The 19721-nt window shown below is 38.3% G+C and overlaps 2 protein-coding genes across 3 annotated transcripts; one reads left to right on the top strand and one right to left on the bottom strand.

Annotated features, from left to right (window-relative positions):
- The first annotated feature begins 1658 nt into the window (after nucleotides 1–1658).
- On the top strand, nucleotides 1659–5761 carry LOC103702923 (probable folate-biopterin transporter 9, chloroplastic). 2 transcript variants are annotated; one of them, XM_039120541.1, is made up of 3 exons: nucleotides 1659–2656; nucleotides 4414–4578; nucleotides 4912–5761. In XM_039120541.1, the coding sequence occupies exons 1-3, from the start codon at nucleotides 2431–2433 to the stop codon at nucleotides 5448–5450; spliced, it is 930 nt and encodes a 309-aa protein (XP_038976469.1). In that variant the 5' UTR covers nucleotides 1659–2430; the 3' UTR covers nucleotides 5451–5761. The 2 variants fall into 2 exon arrangements, with proteins under 2 accessions (XP_038976469.1, XP_008783783.3); XM_008785561.4 differs by having other exon boundaries at nucleotides 4414–5761.
- Nucleotides 5762–8518: 2757 nt separating this feature from the next.
- LOC120103802 (WD repeat-containing protein 70-like) lies at nucleotides 8519–16376 on the bottom strand. The gene is given in 10 exon segments (XM_039120547.1): nucleotides 8519–8831; nucleotides 10039–10251; nucleotides 10364–10579; nucleotides 10581–10685; nucleotides 10999–11250; nucleotides 11393–11530; nucleotides 11682–11789; nucleotides 12107–12307; nucleotides 12415–12627; nucleotides 15726–16376. Coding segments are annotated over 9 exon segments (1839 nt in total). The 5' UTR covers nucleotides 16164–16376; the 3' UTR covers nucleotides 8519–8831; nucleotides 10039–10083.
- Nucleotides 16377–19721: the final 3345 nt, after the last annotated feature.

The raw sequence follows: 19721 nt of genomic DNA on the forward strand, positions 1-19721 counted from the left end.
GGTTGAAACAAGTTAAATAAATTAAATGGTTAAGCATTGCCACTCTTACTGGAGGGTTCTGAAATGTGTGCTTCTTCTCTATGAGCTAAGAAGCAGGTGGTTTGGGTTGAGAATTGTGAAAAGGGCAAAAAAATATATGGCTCATCTCAGCGCACCGCTACAAGAACGAGTGGCCATGATTGGTAATGTGCATCATCATCAAGTATATAATTTCTCTTGGACGAGGGCTTAACTGAATTGAACCGTCGTAATGTAGAGCAGCAAGAGCTAGAAATAATGTGCCGCTCTAAGTTTGCTAGCAAAGATAAAATTAACTGTGAAAAGGGCGATGGTTAAATGGGCTGTAGGAGGGTGGCTTGTTTGCAGTGCATCAAACTGGAAAAGGTCCATCACTATCTCAAACAAGATAGCATATTTAATTTGATACAGTATTCCTAATAAGATGTATATTAAAACTTGTGTTTTTGATGCGGGTTTGGGTTTGTATCTTTTTCGTATCAAAAGAACGATCCATCTTTTTTTCATGATATTAACCATTGGATCGTGCCCCGCACAGCTCACCAAGTATTCAAATTTTTCTGCATAGATTTTAAAGCAATTATTGTGCGATTCAATGGAAAGTGAAAGGAATCCTTCTTTCTCGTGAAAGAGACAACCTTTGTGCTCTCGATGGATGATTCTAAGCCTGGCTTACTCGTATACTCGATAACGATGTTGATGGCTTTTTGACTTTATCATATGGTTAAAGATATGATACAAATGATGCAGCATCAAAGTTAGAGAAAGTAAAATATAGAAATTTAGTAGACTTAGGAATTAATTGAATTTCTGAACCTCTAAATTTAAAATTCATTAATTCTTAGGTATAGCAAATTTTCATAATTTACTCCCTCTAAATATGATTCATTATGTGATTCAAACTTAGCTTCATTGGCTTAGCATAAAAATATAAGCTGTTCCAGCTCAGACTTGTAAGCTTATTGCCGAGCATTTATCGAGCCAAGCTAAGCTATCTATCCCTTATTTCATTCACAAGCCAAGTTGGGGTCAAGCTTGCTTCAATTATGAGACAACCTTTGAAAATTGTTTGATCTTGGCTTGCTTTCTAGGCAAGCCCGTAACAAGCTGATCTCAAGTTAAGCATGATTATCTTGGTTCATTTGCAGCCCAACCTACCTCACATGGTTCCATGTGTTCATAAGAAAAATTAGGCTTAAATGCTGCAAAAAGTGGGTGCTCAAGTTTTTCTCAAAGCCAAGAACATACCAAACTTCTGACATAAATCCTATAAAAAAAATCATGGTACAAAGTTCTAAAATAATATCTTTCTAAGCTTATGGTTTCAATATGGCACATTAGAATGTGAAATTCTACAAGTAATTTAAAATATAGTTAAATAAAAATATATACATTTACATAAAATATAAATATAAATATAAATTAATTTATTTATCAAGTGAGACTTGAATTTGATTTTGAGTTGGATTTAAGCTCAATCCTAACCCAGCCAAAATCAAGACCTCTTTAGGGTTTTTTTCATTCAAGCCCAACCTATACTGGGCCAGAAGTCTACACCCCAATCACATCTTATTACCACTACAAAGAGTAAGAAAAACAAGGGGGTTAAACCCCCTCCTCATGCCCTTCCCGTGTATATGAATGGGACTGCGTCATGTACCGGGACAATGTCAACATATGGAGCCAATTAGCAAATGACCTCCTTTGTCCTCCACTGGATGTCCAAGATTTCGGGACCCCTTCGCCTTCTAGAACTCTCCTTCCCCATCTCTCAAGTCCCAATCTAAGAAAAATTCACCTGTTCTCTTTTTTTTTTTTTTTTTTGGCTAGATACCTGTTCTTTTTCTGTCATACAAATCAGCACCCATACCACAGCTGTTTGACCGTTTCACTTCGCTTTCAAATCCAACGCCGCCTGCAATTTCTTAAAACAGCAAATCCGCCAGCTCTTCTGGAGCCCTCTGCCATGTTCTTTGAATCTGCCACCCCCTGTTCCATGTCTCTCTGTCTCTCTCTCTTCTGACATTCCTCCAAACCAAGCCTCAGGAAACGAAGAAAGAAAGAAAGAAACCTCTCCTCTCTGATTTCCTTTCCTCATCACCGACCAATCTTAGAGGACTGACCTATAACCCATGATTTGCCTCACAAAACCCACCCCAAATCCCCAACCCTTCTCCACCCTCCCTGCCACCACCCAAAAACTCAATTCCTCACCGCCACCCTTATTCATCTCCAGCTCCTCACAGAACGACCAAGCAGGAGGAGGGCCCTCCATGCCAAGAAGGCTTACATCCTAAAACCCCTTCGAAACCCCGCCCAGGGGCCTGCCCCCAAGCTTCCCTCGCTCCCAAGGAAGGCCGCAGGGGATGGGTTTGGCCTCGCGGCATCGGTAGCGGCCATGCGGGGAGGCAGATGTGGGCGCTGTGTGGGTTCGGCTACTGGGTGCAGGGGTTCAGGTGCTTCCCCTGGCTGGCCCTCAACTTCCACCTGGCCCATGGACTTGGTTTCAGCCCTTCCACGCTTCAGTTGGTCCAGAACACCGGCAACCTCCCCATGGTGGCCAAGCCCCTGCTTGGAGTCCTCTCTGATGCTGTCTGCATTGGGGGTGCTCACAGGCTCCCTTACATCTCCATTGGAGGTTGGTGCTCTTTCTCTCTTTTTGGTTTCGTTTGCATGTTTTCTTCAGTTCTTTTCTTTTGCTTGGTCTCTCTTTGCTTCTTTATTCCTTGTTTTGGCTCTGGGGTTTTGTATCTTTGGGCTGCTGTATTGGTATTCGTTAATGGGTGTGCTTTGGCTATTACATTGGCTTAATGGATGGAATATGAGATGCATATGAGAGTTTTGAGGTTCTCTATGGATTCTTGGCCTCTCTCTCTCCCCTCCCCCCTCTTCTTTCTTTCTTTCTTTTTTGCCTTTATATCATACATGGCTACTTTAGATTTTAGAAGAAGGCAATCCACAACTATAACTAAATCGGCATAGAGCCGTCTTTTGCACCTTTCTATTTTCCTCACTAGAATGCTGGTTTAGTTATGGAGTTCTTGGTTTTTTGTTAGCTGTGGATGAATACGTTATGAACTTGTGGGATAACTAAGGTCTTCTTTCTTGGACCGGAAACATATAAAGGGTGTTTGACAGTGTCGAAGAGGTGGTGAAACTTTCCATTCTTTTTCATCGATTATATTTGATTATATTCTGTTTTTTAATTTGTTCTGGCTTCCATCTTTTGTTAATTTTTTAACTACTCACAAAATAATGCCACAGATTTGGCTTTTGAATAGAGTGCATATAGGGGTAGGAACTTTTCTTTCAAATCTAGCTATTACATCAAAAAAAATCTAGCTATTATCCTGTCATATTTGGGATTTATAGGGCCTTGTGATCCCAAATTTGCTGCTCATTGCTTGGCAAAGTAGAGAAAAGTGATGTTAAGACAACTTCAAAAAGATATAGGACCCCTACTTTGTCATTTGTTGTTTTCATTGCCTAGCGAAGTATTATGAGATTAAGGTATTCTGCTAATTCAAATGGCTGCCATGTATAAGCTCTAATGTACCGCCTATCGACAGTGAGAAGACAAGATTCTGTATATTGAATATCTGTTTTCAGTGTTGATAGCTGATTTCAAGCAGTTTGATTTGATAATTGATGTTATTAGAGGCTGGATTCAGTTGTAGAAATATCCCTCTGTAGAGGGCTAGGTTCAATTCTTGCAGTGTGTCGGTAGAGTGCATATGTTAAGCTCCAGCTAGCAGAAATAAAAAGTTCAAGTCAGCATCCTCCTTCAGATGCAATGTCAAAGTTTAAATTTTTGTTGTACCTAAATTTCTCATCATCTCTTCATATTCCATAAATAATGCTAATGACACTTTTATGCAAGACTAATTGTTGAGGTGATGGAAGACATTCAAAACCCTATCATTTAAAAAGCTCTAGGAATCTGACTCAACAAACATGGTTGTTGGTAATGAATGATGATGATGAATTCGTATTTGTTTCTTGCAACCTTTGTACTTTCCTTTATTATAATCTAACTCCAACCCCCTCCTCCCCCCCCCCCCCCCCCCCCTTGTGGTTCATTATTGCATTTATTTTGTGCCGAACTGGTAATGCTACTAAAATCAGTTATATACTTTAAATTGTATTCTTATAACTCCAATTCGTTATGACCCTTGGTTATATCTCATACCTCTGCAGTTGTTGCATATTCTAGAATATGTGCTAATCACCTTGAATCGAAAACTTTCTTCTATTTTTTCTGTGGCGTGAGAATAATTTAATCTTTGTTTGTGCAATAATAGCTTAATGATGTCTAACTTGGCTGATGAATTGCAAATTTGTGATTGATATTTTTTAACTGTTTGAGGCTTTCAGCTAACCGATAATTGGTTGCAGCCTTTTTACAGCTACTGTCTTGGGGGACACTTGCAGTAATCCCAGTTACCGGTGAAAGATTTCCCACATTAATGGCATGCATTTTAGTTAGCAACCTTGGAGCATCCTTCGCAGAAGTTGTGAGTGATGCTCTCGTTGCTGAGTTCAGCAGAACACAGAAAGCAGGTGAGCTCCAGTCCTATGCATTCATGGCTTTAGCAGCAGGAGCACTCTTAGGCAACTTGTCTGGTGCGTTTGTCATCCTAAAATCTCAAGAGCCAAAGGTCATGTTTTTCACTTTTGCTCTCCTACTGGCCATCCACCTTTCCCTTTCCCTAAGCACAAAGGAGACATCCCTTTGTTTCCTTCCATACTCAAATCATCATCTTGTTCAGAATTCATTAGCTGAAAATTTCATCAAACAGTTCTGTGACCTGACTACAGCAATTAATGAGGAAAGGATCTTTTATCCTCTTTTGTGGATTGTAGCTTCTATCGCAGTTGTTCCTGTTCTTTCAGGATCTATGTTTTGTTTCCAGACACAATGTCTGAAGCTCGACCCTTCAGTTATTGGTTTGTCAAAAGTTATCGGGCAGCTGATGGTTCTTTCTGCAACTATGTTCTATAACCGTTTCTTGAAAAGAATCCCGATGAGGAGACTGATATTTGGAGTGCAGATACTTTATGCTCTCTCCCTTTTGTCCGACTTATTTCTAGTGAAACAAATCAATCTTAAGTTGGGGATTTCAAATGAAGTTTACGTGCTGTGTTTGTCGGCATTGGCGGAGGCTATTGCTCAGTTTAAGATCCTTCCTTTCACTGCTCTCTTTTCGAGTTTATGCCCATATGGGTGTGAAGGTTCACTCTTTGCCTTCTTTGCTTCATCTCTGTGCTTATCATCTATACTAAGTGGTATGTTTGGTGTTGGACTGGTTTCATTGATTGGGGTGTCTTCTGGGGACTACTCAAGCTTGTCTTCAGGAATCATACTACAGTTTATAGCTGCATTGGTTCCTTTGGGGTGGATATCTTATGTACCTGTCGCACGGAGGAGATGAAGAAAGGTAAGAGAAGATCAAGGGCATGGTGATATGGTCGTTGCCTTGCACAATTGTAAGAAGTAAAACATAAGTTTTTGCGACCCAAAAAATTATTTTGAGGGGCTTTTTAGCTCCTCTTTTTCATTGCTGCACTGATAACTGGGACCCTTCAGCCTGAGTCCATTGGGTTGCATGTCCCAAGCAATGTGTGGCAACGGTATGATCTTTTTGTCATATTGAATGTAAATTCTTTTTCCATGGGCACATAAAAATGTAGGCAATGAAGTGCGCACTTTTATGATGAATATCAGTAAAACGATTTTGCCATAGTTTCGGAAGTTCTTATTATATGAATTTTGCACTCTTATCAACATCATAAGTGACCTAACTTGAACTAAGATTGGGCTCTTACACAGGCATAGCATGCTAGATGATCTAATCTTGAATTGAAAAGCAGTCTATTGGATCCTTTGGAGTTCTTCCATGCTCTCCAACCCTGCATGATTAGCTTCCATGGGAATCAAAACTTGAACTGCCTCATTTAATTCTAATTTACTAGTATTGGCTTAGAAGAAGAAGGTGAGCTTTGCGCAATGGTAAGGTGATGGATTCGAAACATGGAAATGCTCTCTCTGCACATACATGGAGGTAGGATTGTATGCATATGACCTTTCTGATCTTGCAAAGGGAGGAGTCTCATGCGTTAAGTCATCCAGGATTGGGTCAAAAGTCTCTTTACTTGGGTGGTTGTGTGTGTGTTTTTATAATTTTATTGTTAGTGATTTCTGGATTAGTGTGTTCTCAGACACTATAAACTCTTTGAGTTGAATCCACAACCGGATTCATTTACCTCTAACCTAACTAGCTGGCTGATATATATAGATACTTGGCAGGTGGGTAGATGAGATAAGTCAACGATGGGAAAAATAATGATAACAAGGAAGATACTTTAAACTGATACTTGGCACATCGGATGTGAGAGAAAGTTGGATATAAAGATGTAGGGCGATGATCAACGGTTGGACGTCAAGTCAGGCGTTCATTTTTAATAACGTAGATGTGCAAGTCATTTGCCATGTTAGCTTAACAATCCATGATTGCGTTTCTTCAAACACGTCGTCAGCAATAGCTTCCAGAGCTCGATTTGCAAGCGAGCCTAGCTAAATCTAAGCTCAGTTTAGTCAAAAAATAAATATCTAGATAATTTATATATCATATATACATGCATATAATCTTGATTGCTGTTTTATATATCAAAATTTTATGTTTACTTATTATAATTTGCATGAATTATATTTTAACTAGCAAAGTAAATATAGCTAGATTAATTATTTTAAATAAATAAATAAAAGCTTTAAGTGATATCTCGAGTTCTTATTAGATCCTCGAGGCATGCTGTTTGCGAATAACTTGGGTTCAGCTCGATGTTAAATTAGCTAGCTCGAGCCCCACTCAGTTGCAGAGTAAGCCGAACGTAGGGATCTAGCTCTGCCTGAGCTTGCTTGATCAAACCAAGGTCTACTCTCACTGGCTTAGTTGAAATAAATTTTGAACCCAACAGCTTTGATAACATTGCTGCTCATTATGTTTGATTCAAGATTTGTTTGAAAGGAGTATGCTTTTGGTCACCCGTGAGTGAATAGGCAGCAATGGGCAGCAACCGGACACCCTTTTTTCGAGTAGGGCTCAAATCAGATAGCATACGGATCGAATACTAGCATATTCATGTCCATATTTATTTTATTTGATAAATACAGATACAAATACGGATATATATATATATATATATATATATATATATATATATATATATTTATTTATTTTAAATAAATACAAATACAAATCGAATACCGAAAATATAGATATAAATATAGCTATAAATATGAATACAAATATAAATATAAATTAGGTAATTAAACTTTATAACTACAAAATTAAAAATATTACTAAGTAGATAATAAATTATGTTAATAGCATATTAATGTGGTCATTTATTTTTCTTAAAATTTTATGAATGCTATATAAAATAAAATAGGATTATAAATGAAATCGGATATTCGGATATGGATCGGATGGTTGTCAATTCATATTCATATTCATTTTTTTTTGACTGATATAGATATAAATATTAGTCGGATACTCAAATTTCTATTTATATCCAGATAAATTCGAAAATGAAAACAGATCCGGACAGATATTATCCGATTCACTATCACCCTTATCTCTTAGTCTTGGATAGGGAACTCAATTCGGGTTCAAGTGGCCAGGGCACTCCGCTGTATGGAAGTGGTCACTTGTAGACGGCTGGACTAAGAGGTTCCAGGGTGGAGTTCAGTTGTCAGGTTGAGAAATCAGGAGCCATGTTGGCCAACCATTTTACTGCCACTGTGAAAGCAAGCAAACATATAAATCATATGAAAAGACCAAGGTTAATTCAGTCCATTCAATTATGCATGCATAGAATAAACTCTAATTCTTTAAAATGATAACTTGATGTTGCTTCACCTAAGAAGGATCAAAACCAGTACATATTGCTGAGCAGCAGCACTTGGCTTGTTATTCAAAACAGCCATCCCCTGCCTGCTCGCCTTGACCAGCTGCCACACCACAAGACAGTGCCCAAAGCCAGGTATGACAAGTGCTAAATAGCTATCCTCAAGTCCATCTCAATATGTAGCCTTCAAATATAGCCTGATATACCATGCCTAGTTGTAACAAGATTCAAAAGCAAACAGAAATTGAAGAAGCTTAAGAAGCATATGAAAATTAATGTCCAGCATCTAGTGATCTAGAATACTTTGCATCCAAGCCACCAAACCAATCAGAAGGCTGAAACAGAGATAAAACCCCACCAATACAAAGGAACAACCTACAGATATGGATGATCAAGACAATATTCTTCTCTTACGAATTTTATCTAAGCAGTTCCACCCAAAAAATAAATAAATAAACGTGAACCCTGGATTCAAAGTCAACTTGGAAAGCTCAATAGCCAAATCCCAGGCACCGAACCCTCTCTACAATGTGCTGCAATCAGATACCATTAATAATTGATAATTATTGACATCCAACAGTCAAATAGCCTCTGTGCATCAAAACTTATTGTTCACTGAGAACATTTACTGCAGAAGGCATCCAACTGCTAACTTGTGCATGTGTAACAATCATCCATAAGTCCAGAAATAAGATCAATGCACACATTTCCATTTAAAAGATGTGATTCGTGCATGTTTTCTCCTATCAGAGCAGATCACTCTGGGATAGAAGTTAAGAGAAACAAGATTTCCATGTACTTTTTACAAAACTCATCTGTCGCTTGACTTTCTTGATGTTTCTCAGGCAGCGCATGTTCGCATTCTTGAAGGACTGTGAGGGAGGGGCATTAGCTGTTTCCAGAGGCTGCAGTCAACAACAATAAAAGAAAAGAAGAAAATACAAGATGTGTTTTTAATTTAACAAAAAAAAAATGCATATTATCTATTTGGTTCTCAAAAGTTTTGCAAGGCCTACCATGACATGATTTACAGTTCTATCCAGGACTCACATGACAATCTAGAAGGTAAATTTTTCATTAATGAATAGCATGCACATGGCCATTGACTTGACGAAAACTAGAATTTGAGGAACAGAAAAATTCGCAAATGACTAGTTTTAAATTACAAAAAGGAGGAAGAGGGCTATCGAGAGTGGAAAGCAATAGCTTGCAGGCAATCTCTATGCACGGTTTTTAGGACTGACACCGGCACAGTGATTATTGAGCTTCCAGATCACAAACCACCGTCCAATGTCACACTTATCTACTCATTAGAGCCATGATCATGATGATGATCAACGAATCAAATTTGAGAATTCTTTCGAGGCCACAAGAATCAAATTTCTGCAGCCTAGAAGTGCTTCTTGAGATCACTTGCCTCATAAATTTTGAAAAACTCTGAAGAGTCCCATATTTGAAATCTAAAGCAAGGTGTACTTTAACAATGCTTAGACCACACCAGCAAAGTGCATGGGAATCAACAATATTTAACAGCAATGTTTTTCAATCCTTTTCTAAACACCACAAAACATTTGATAACTTTTAAAGCATCTTCAAGAGCCACATTAGCAAATAGTACCACCTAGGGGACAAATCTAAAATGAACCAAGCATCTTCGAAAATACCAACTTCATCTGACTTTCACCTAATGATGCATTTGGAACTAAGAGGTTTCCTCACCTAAACAAAGCATCATCAATAGACATTGCAAATTGTTATCTGGATTACAATAGCATCTTGGCATGAGATCTTTGACAGCTTAGCAACTGTGCACATTTACTGAACCCATAGCACACATTCTTAACAGTTACAAATTCTAGCATTAGCAACTCAGTGTACTGCTATAAAATGCAATAGCACCTTCAGCACCCAACTGATTAAAGTTCATTTGAGGAGAGAGATTGCTGAGTAGATTTAACAATTTACTCCATGGGAAATGATACAATCCTGGATTATATAATATATATATATAGAGAGAGAATATATATATATATATATATATATATATAGAGAGAGAGAGAGAGAGAGAGAGAGAGAGAGAGAGAGAGAGATCAGTAATGGAAAATGGCTCACATGATAGGCTTTGATGATGATATAACAAGGTAAACCATTACTTGGTTATTTCTCTTCTTCTTCAGAATCAGACTTTGCAAAAACAGGTTCTGGCTGAGAGTCTGCATATGCAGGTGCAATGTACTTAGGGTCTTTTGCTGCAACATCAGCATATTTAAGTATTGCCTCCCTTGGATCTTCTTCCATCCAAGTCTCCTTGATTAAACCACCTTGCTGTAACAAAACGTTGTTAATACTCAAACAAGAACATTATCTTCATATCTATGAAAAAAGAAATTCAAAAGCAAAATTTCACAATAAATTCTTTTTGGCAAACTTTATGTACCTTCATAAGATACTGCGTTAACAAGCTGCCTTTAGTGGTACCAACTCTTCCACCAAAGCCTGGACCTGTGACAGGAAGTTCTGGCTTGTGTGATTTCATGGGATCTTTCAATGCTTTTTCACGTTGACGTTTACGGCTAGGCTGGTCTCTAAATAAGGGCAATGCATGCGGGTTGTGAATGACTGGTTGTGCCTCAAAATCATCTACAGATTTTTTTCCTTGAAGCTCGTCCAACACATACAAGAGCTCCTCTCTTACTGATAGATGGATCATAAAGTATGTGTGTTCCTCCTTCTTTCTTGTCACCTACTGTTGCAAAGACCTTCAAAAGCAACAGATATTTTAGCATGACATGCTGTCTCAATTATTCCATCCAGGAAATAAATATCTCATACTATTGCAAGCAGGAGGGGGAGGAAAAGGCATGGATAGCAAAATCCTTGATACATGCATATGAATATAGTACAGTCTCCTTGCTGAAGCATAAAAAGGATATTATAAAAAATAATCCATTAACCTTAAATAATTTTTTAAAAAATCTAACAAAAAGAAGTAGAAGTGTTCAAAATTTATGGGTATCCGTACGTGCATTATGTGAAGTCATAGATGCCATAATCACAAAGTTAGGAGCTAACCTGATTAATCTTTGGGTGCCAAGCGCAGCATATAACACTATATTTAGGAGAAATCCCCACCCTTGATACAAGCTCAAGTTTCCTTCGGTCAAAGAAGCAGAGTAGACCTCCGCTGCTGCCTTCTTTTTCAACAGAGGTTCCGGTAAGTATTAGTTGCTCATTAGGACTAAATGCGGGATTTGTCTGAGCATAATGATTTGGAAGGTCTTCAAAGACTTTAACAGGACTTTTCATTTGCCGCAAGTCCCAAACCTATGCAAAAATTTAAAAACACAATATTTTACAATAATTGCAAATTTAAATATTTGGGAGAGACAAAAAGTTGCAAAATGAAGAATGAACACTCCAAAACACAAGAACAGTGGTACAATATGAACGACTGGTAAAATATTACCTTAAGTGTACTATCAGCACTTCTTGACAGAAGAATCTGCCCATCAGTAGAAAATTTTAGTCCAGTAATATCATCAACATGTGCTTTCTCCACATGTATATCTGGTCGGCTTCCCCATCCAGGTTTGATGCTCCATAACTGTAAAATATGAAGCAATTCTTTTAGTGGACAAATTGTGAATCCACATAAAGACCATGCCATTCAAAAAATGTAGGTCAAAACCCAAAGAACAGGCTTGATATTAAATATTTAAAATCACTTAAGGAGAACTGAAGCATCATGCTGGTACCTGTATGGTACCATCCCCAATGCCACCAACAATGCGCTTGCCTTCGCGATCCCAAACACATGCTGTAACTGGAATTCTTGCTGGCCTTGCTAGTTTAGGCTTGATAACCTACAATGAAACAGCTTCTTAGAATTCCTTGATCGCAACATCTTTCACATAGTAAAAATAGATGATATTATGTGTCAATTTGTCTCGTACAAAATTTCATCTTTCAATAGCAAGTGTAACTTTAAGATGTCTTCTAATGCTGGTGGGAGCTGCACCAGAAACTGACTTGCATTGTTCTGAAAAAAATCTTTATAGCTATTTACATCTGAATGTATGGAAAATTTTAGTGAATATTTTTTTCTTTAAAATTGCTATTAAAATTATTTAAAACTTTAAGATTTTCGGTTCAAGCTTGTTGACTGAGTAATGAGATAAACCTGTTTTTGACTTTTGAAGTCAGCTACATCCCATATCCGCAATGAACCATCTTCTGAGGAAGTTAAGATAGTCTCCTTTGATTTAGGGTTCCACTCTCCACCAGTCAATCCAGAAATATGCCCCTTTGTATTTTTCAGGTCACGTATATACATGTCCCCCTTTATGAACTCGCCCAAAGTAAGCCCATCTCGGTCATAAATCTGAAATGTACATATAGTTGCTTGTTAGTGCTGTCTAAACATAAAAAGGTACCATGATAGGAATCATATTACAATGCTTCTGTGAAATTTGTGAAAAGGAAAATCACCTTAGCCTGTGCTGAACCTGTGATGCACAAAAATCTGTCTGATGTTGGACTCCAACTTAAACTTCGGACTTGGTGTCCCTCGAATGGTTCCAGCTGTCTGAAAGATTGCAATTTGGAATTCATCCCTTGAAAGTCATACATACGGACAGTATAATCATAGCTACCAGAAAGGACTCTCGATCCGGAATGGTCGACAGCAAGAGCTGAAACAACCTGCAGTTGAGAAAAGTGGAACACAAAAAGGCCATAAATTAAAATTGTAAATTAGAAAAAAAAAATGGCAAGATTTGTAGATATTAAAATACAAGTTTGTTGAGTAATTGATTGATCCCCTACTTGGTTTTGATGTGCCAAAACATTTTGAGTGCATTCCTTGTTGGACTAACAGCTTTAAACAAGTATTTTCAGGGTAACAATGCTATAACTTCAAAAGAATATCTTAGGAAATGGTTCATGGATCTTAAACTCAAGTTTTGGAACTATTCAAGCATTTTTCAGAACTCGAGTCGACTCCCAGAAAGTACGAGTCGACTCCGACACAAGCATGGCATACTCGCACACCCTCGAGCCGTCTCCACAAAGCGGGAGACGACTCTCTTAGACAGACAGAAAGAGGTATTTCGGTTCGCAAAGCGCGAGATGACTCGAGTCAAGTGCGAGCCGTCTCCCATCTTTCGGACAAAGCACGAGTCGACTCCCAACCGTTACGAGTCGACTCTCTCAAACAAAGCAGAGAACTCGTTTTTCCGCGGACCAGGACGCGAGACGACTCCCGAATCGCGCGAGCCGACTCCAACGAGAATCGACCGATAATCTGTCAGAGGGCTCCCGAGCCAAAGCCGACTCCAGAATCATGCAAGACGTCTCCCACTTCAGTCGAGCCGACTCCTGGACGGGCGAGACGACTCCAGTTTCAACGGACGTTTTGTCAGAAGTACCAGGCGCGACAAAACGGCTATTCTTCTGAGTCTAACAGCTAATTTTTCAAAACGGAGTTATAAGAAGACCCATACTCAGTGAAACAAACACACACACGAAAAATCCAAAAAGAAAAGATCAAGCAAATTGTTTGAAACAAGAGCTCAAAGGATATTCAAAAAAAAATCGAAAGAAAGCAACTCTTCATCGAGAACCCATCCTTTCTCCGCACCAGAGCCAAAATAGAAAGATCCTCCATTGCTGACTGATTCAGGAGAGGATCCAAAAGAAAAGAAGCAGCATCTCAATCGGTAAAAAATTCTCTGAGAAGCTTCTTTTCCCTGTCCTTGTTAATATTGTTTTATCTGCTTTTTAGAAGCTTGTACTTACATATTCATTTTTATATTTGGGTGCTTGATTCAATCAAGGGATTAAATCAGCAGGTCTAAGGTTGTAGTTGGTGATCCTTTGTGAAAACCAACCGGGTTGTTTGTGAGCCCGAGTAAAACAAACGAGGTGGTTCGTTGTAAGCCATTAAAATAACAAGTTTGGTTGTAAGCTTGTAAAACAACCGTGCTGTAATTCTAGGATTATAGTGAAAATCTCAAGTGAAACTTGAGAAGTGGACGTAGGAGTGAAACTTTCCATTCTTTCATTGTCTTCATTCCTCTAACATTCCATACTGACACTTTAGATTAATCACAAGTTAAAAATTTCACATTTTAATTAAGACCCAATTCACCCCCCCTCTTGGGCTGCTTGTTGGGCAACAAAGTTGTTTTAGAAATTTTATGATGTTATCAACACAGATTTCAAGCACACAAACAATTAGGGAAACTTTGTCTAGCATGTGCTCAAAGAAGAATGCTAGTATGATATGTCATATTAAATTGTCTCTTTTCCTCCTTTGTCTTGAGTCTCTTTCTAGGTCTAGGTTGAATAAGCCTCATTACTACCAAGTAACATTCTTAGTGCCACGGAGGTTACAACTCGCACTTAGTTGCCTGAAAAAGGCATTCAGCATTAGCCCTTCAAGAGTTAGTGTTAATGTGAGAGACACTTATAATATTAAGATATTTTGATAGGTGATACCAAGATCCGTAAAGCCAATCTTATATAGTTCGGAAAAGGCATTTTGATAAAGGTATAGGAATTTTATTTTGAATCAGTTTTAACAACATTAGCACAAAACAAGAATACTATGCTTTGAGAAGTTCCATATTTTTTGGCAACAGATGTAATATATGAATATGTGATAAGAAACAGAAGCATATCATTGCACTAGATCAAACAGACAGAAAACAATACATTGTACCATGCTTTTGAAGAGACTAAATTTTTTTATCATCCTTAGATCATGTCTTATGTAGCTAGGATTTAGATTAGGTGCAGGTTGGGTTTTTATCATTTTTATTTGTTTCAACTAGGTGATTTCTAGGAGTTTTTTACAAGGTGAAAATACATATAGTTTTTAAGTCATTATTCTCAAATAATAATTTACATGAATTGCCCCTATGCTTAGGCACTGATGGGTTTGAGTCGTTTTATAAAGGGTTGAAGGAATGCATACAAATTTTGGTTGTAATTTGATAATTCTAATGAATGACAATGTGTTTAGCTTTTTGGAATGAACCGTCTATCTTTTTCTCTTCTCTCTCTATTCTTCTTCATCCATCTTTCCTCTTTTCTGAAGTCCAACATTCAGATCTCGAACAATCTGATTACTTTATCTATAACTTCTTATCCTTCTATTCCAATTTCTTCCATCTCTTTTACCATGTATCCAAATCCAAAGCAAATGAAATCCAATTTCTTCTTCTCAATCTAGTCTTCCCCTTCCCCCTGTACCAATCCTCTTAATTTTCCATCCTTTGCCATACAGAAAAAAAATATCATGGAAATTAATCATCACGAATGTTTCTCAAACTAGTGGTAGAAGCATGTGTTGATTTTATGCTGCAAAAACAAGTCTTGGCATGAGGTTGTCCTATGAAAAGGATGGAATTCTTAATCTTGTGAAAAGCAATTGGATAGCTTCAAACAACTATTGCGAGACTACTACGAATGCTTGGTTATGCTTATAGATTACAGGAACAAAATTAGGCTGCGTCAAGTCCAAGATGTTGGTGCACTGGTGCATCAATGCTAATCCTTGTGAATACATGAAGCATGGTGATTAAGACAAGCATGAAGAATTGTAGTATCAAGAAGTACCAAACAAGCACCTGATTAACAAGAAGTTAACTTTCCTACGTAAGAAGATCTAGACAAAGCAGGAAACAAAATTATTCCTTAATAGATTCAAAGAATGATTCCACTTAATAGTTCTTATCAAGAAAGAGATTTTGGAAAGAGCAAATGAGTTACTCCATAGAAACAGAGAATGCGAGTACCTTCGAATGCCCTTTGAGCACGATCTCATTACTTAGAGGAATCCGAGGCAAATCCTCCGGCGAGTCATCCATTCCAGAGTCCGAACCATCATCATCCGAATCCACCTGTTCCGAAGCCCGCGGCGGCCGCGGAGGCCCAATCATCATCCCATCATCCGCGTCAGGCTCCGCCTGAGCGGCCGCCGGAGGCGGCGGGGGAGGCCCAATCATCACGTCGTCTTCCTCCTCCTCTCCCCCGCCGTGCGGTCCACCAGCAGCATCTCCTGTGCCGCGCTTCCCCAGCTCCGGACGGGAGCTAGGGCTAGGGTTTACGGAGGCGGCGGAGGTCCGCCGGGTGAATGAGTGGACGGCGGAAGGCTGGGGCTGGGCCTTGGACGGCTTGCCAAAGGAGAGTGGGAATTGCGCCCTAATCGCCTCGTCCATGTCGCCGGCGTCCATCTTTCTCCCCGCGCGCGCTCGTATTCTCTCTCTGCTTTTTCTAGGGGGATACTCTTATTCTCTCTTTATTCCTCTCCTATTCCTCCATCTATCGCTGCCAATTCAAACAAATTTATGCTTGGAAAACTGTCCGTGACAACCAGCCGACTCAAGCATACGGTGGGCGCTTCTATTCCGGATAAGATCCGAGCAAGATTCGAATAAGACCCCGAACGAGGCACCGACTCGAAGAAGGGGGAACCCCTTGCGATCAGGCGTACCGCCGTTTGTTAAAAAAATTAAAAAAAAAAGAACTGGTCATATCCAGGTTTGATTAATAAAAATATCACAAAAATCATCAAATCTTCGGATCAGCTTGATAGTTAACTATAAAGCAATGATTGATTAAAAATTAAAAAAAATACATTTAATTTAAAACCAAATATAAGTATCTAAATATATGCTATCATGCGATACTTTTTACTCTATCAATTAAATTATAGCAAAATTGCAGTTTGGAAATTGAAATGTAAAAATAAAGCTAATATTATATATACAACAAATAAATTGAATAATTAATCAGGATCACGGCTACTAAAAATTCTAAATCCATCCATGCCTAATTCATTCATCGATTGCTTGAGATTAAGTTAACCACCGAGTTTGCAATTCAAGTTGGAATGAGAGTTCTAGTATTCTCTTTGAATGTTATTATAAAATAAAATTTTTGAACTCAAATCATTGTTGGAAACTAAATAATCACTATTGTGGCAGCTATTATTTGCCATGTTGATGTTGTAGAGAATATAGAGAACAGAAAACTAAGAACCAGCTGTGGAGGATACAGAAAATCTAAAAAAACAAAGACTCAGTTGTATTGATAAATCCTTTTTTTTTTTATGCATATCTAGAACACATAACAGAGTACTCTTAAATAGACTCGATGACTTGACAAGGAAGTAAACACGTTCTACACTTGCCCTGTTTTTTCTCTAACAAACACAAATAGTCCTACATCATAGCATTAGTTAAAACTGTCCTACATACTAGCAAACAGGCGCAACATCCTAGCAACGAACTAGACACGTTCTGACTTACTCAAAAAATATGCCTATGATTTGTTAAGAAAATTTGGTATGTCAAGTTGTACTCCAGCAAAGACATCAATGAATGTGAATGAGAAGCTTAGTCTGTGTGATGGCAGTGGAAAGACTAATGAAAAGCACTTCAGAAGTATTGTGGGAGGATTGATTTATCTCACTCATACAAGACCCGACATTATGTTTTCTGTGAGCATTATATCCAGGTTTGTGCATAATCCTAGCAATCATCATCTTGGGGCAGCAAAGAGGATTATGAGATATATAGCTGGCACTCTCAACTTTGGGATTCAATACTCCAAGATTACTAACTTTAAGCTAATTTCTTTTTCTGATAGTGATTGGGCAGGTTGTATAGATAATAGAAAAGTACAACAGGTTATGTCTTCAATCTTGGCTCTGGAGTGATATCATGGGCATCAAAGAAGCAACAGGCCACGGCACTTTCAAACACAGAAGCAGAGTATATAGCAGCCACAACCACTGCATGTCAAGTAATTTGGCTCAGAAGAATACTGTGTGATTTGAAAGAAAAGCAAGTTGAGACAACATGGATGTTCTGTGACAACAAATCTACCATTGCAATAATAAAAAATCCAGTTCATCAAGGGAGGACCAAGCACATTGAACTTCGTCAGCACTTCATTAGAGAGGCTGTGGCTAAAGAAGAAGTGGAGTTAAAGCATTGCAATACAGAAGATCAATTGGCAGACATTCTCACAAAAGCACTGCCAGAAGAAAAGTTCAAGAAATTCCGTTACATGATGGGAGTACAGCCACAGGTTTGAATTAAGGGGATGTGTTGGAAATAATTCAAACCTGAAGAGAATAATCAATTGCATTTTGTTTTTTGATGAAATTGGACTCTTCCTCTTCCTCGGAATTCATTTCCAACAGATGTGTATGTGCTGAAAAATAGCATAAAATGCATTCATATTATCATACAATGGCTGAATCATATCTCATTTGGGCTTTTAATAAAGAATTACAAGCAACCTTAAGAAATTTCTCTCAGTAGATGTGTATATCCTGAATAATTTGCCATCGGTCTAAAACCTCCTAAATTTCTGTGACAAGAGATTCATCCATTTCCTTCCACATCCGTAGGTGCTTAACTTCTCAGTGTCTTCTCCCAAAAGGTTGTTGTTTTAATGATATATGTATCCCTTACACAAAAAAAAAAAAAAAAAATGGATCTTATAGTTCATCACAATATTTGTCTTCAACCAACTTTTTGTCACTCATAAAAGCTAGCCTATTTGGGGGATAGAGTTAATGGATGATTTGGCCCGTGTAAGGGTTAGACTAATCCATCCAACATCATTCTGAAGCATTCGACATGAGGTGCTTGTGGATGCTCTAGTCCAGAAAATAAGTAGGAGCAACTTTTAATTTATTATGAGTTCAAAACTTGGTTCCAATTAGTTTCATGTGCAGCAAAGTCTTTGTTTCTTAGGAAAATTTTGGAGCTTATACGTTCTTTTCCAAAACTTGATTCTTGGCTCTTTTCATCCTCCATGCAGTCTACCAGGAGAGTGGATTCGTCGATCTACCGTTGACACCCAAACACTTTCTAATTTTGGTCCGGATAGCGTTGCATGAAAAGGCATGCAGTGAAGCAAGATATGGCTAATTGATTTAGATACGGCTTCGCAAAGAGCATATCTTTCATCGGTTTGCGAAGCTTTCTGTGACCGTCCATCCTTGATACGTAGGCTGTTCTTTTGGGAGCAAGCTACATAAAATCTTGTCTTCTCCCTTGCTGCCAACTTCTGAAGGGCCTTATAGAGTAAAGGCACAATAAACCCATAGAATTTGATCAGAAAATAGGTGAATTTTCACCAGCATAAAGCAAAGAGGGGTGAATCTCCTAGCTGCCTGATACAAGAAAACAGGTTGATCTGAATTCTACACCATTGATACATGCTTCAGGGGTTTAGATCAAGATTCACCGTCTCGGTACCAAACTCTGTACCGGTGCTACACTAGCACATGTTGGTACGATGTGGTACAGAATTTTTTTGGCATACCGAATATAGGTACCTTTCGATTTGGGCCGATACGATGCACTATAGTTTAGATCATGCATGTGACTATCAGGATAAAAAAAAAAAGAAGTTTGTTTCGACCTCTATCATAGGTGAATTGCCTAATTGAAATATTTTATTTATAGTGTTTTGCTTGATCCATCAAGATCTATGTTCTCCTCCTTATCTATTCCCAGATATTTTTGAGAACAGTCACATAGAATTTATTATTCAAGACTGAATACATCAAAGTTCCAACTAAAGATCATGAGATCAATTAAATAGTTTGTACATCGAACATGTCCATTGTTCGAGATGACAGAGACATTTTAGCTAGAAAATTCAAGGTAGGTGGCAAAATATTATCTGGTTTTACTTTTGGTTTCCAAGGATAAGGAGACCATTGAATGCAAATGAGATGAGCCACGCCGGGCACTAAACGGCTCAAGCTC

Source organism: Phoenix dactylifera, unplaced genomic scaffold, assembly GCF_009389715.1.
Source record: "Phoenix dactylifera cultivar Barhee BC4 unplaced genomic scaffold, palm_55x_up_171113_PBpolish2nd_filt_p 000822F, whole genome shotgun sequence".
Lineage (NCBI taxonomy): Eukaryota > Viridiplantae > Streptophyta > Magnoliopsida > Arecales > Arecaceae > Phoenix > Phoenix dactylifera.

Coding starts and splice junctions, on each gene's coding strand:
- LOC103702923 (XM_008785561.4), top strand. CDS start 2,431: ATGTGGGCGCTGTGTGGGTTCGGCTACTGGGTGCAGGGGTTCAGGTGC. Junction 2,657..4,413: donor CCCTTACATCTCCATTGGAG/GTTGGTGCTCTT, acceptor AATTGGTTGCAG/CCTTTTTACAGCTACTGTCT.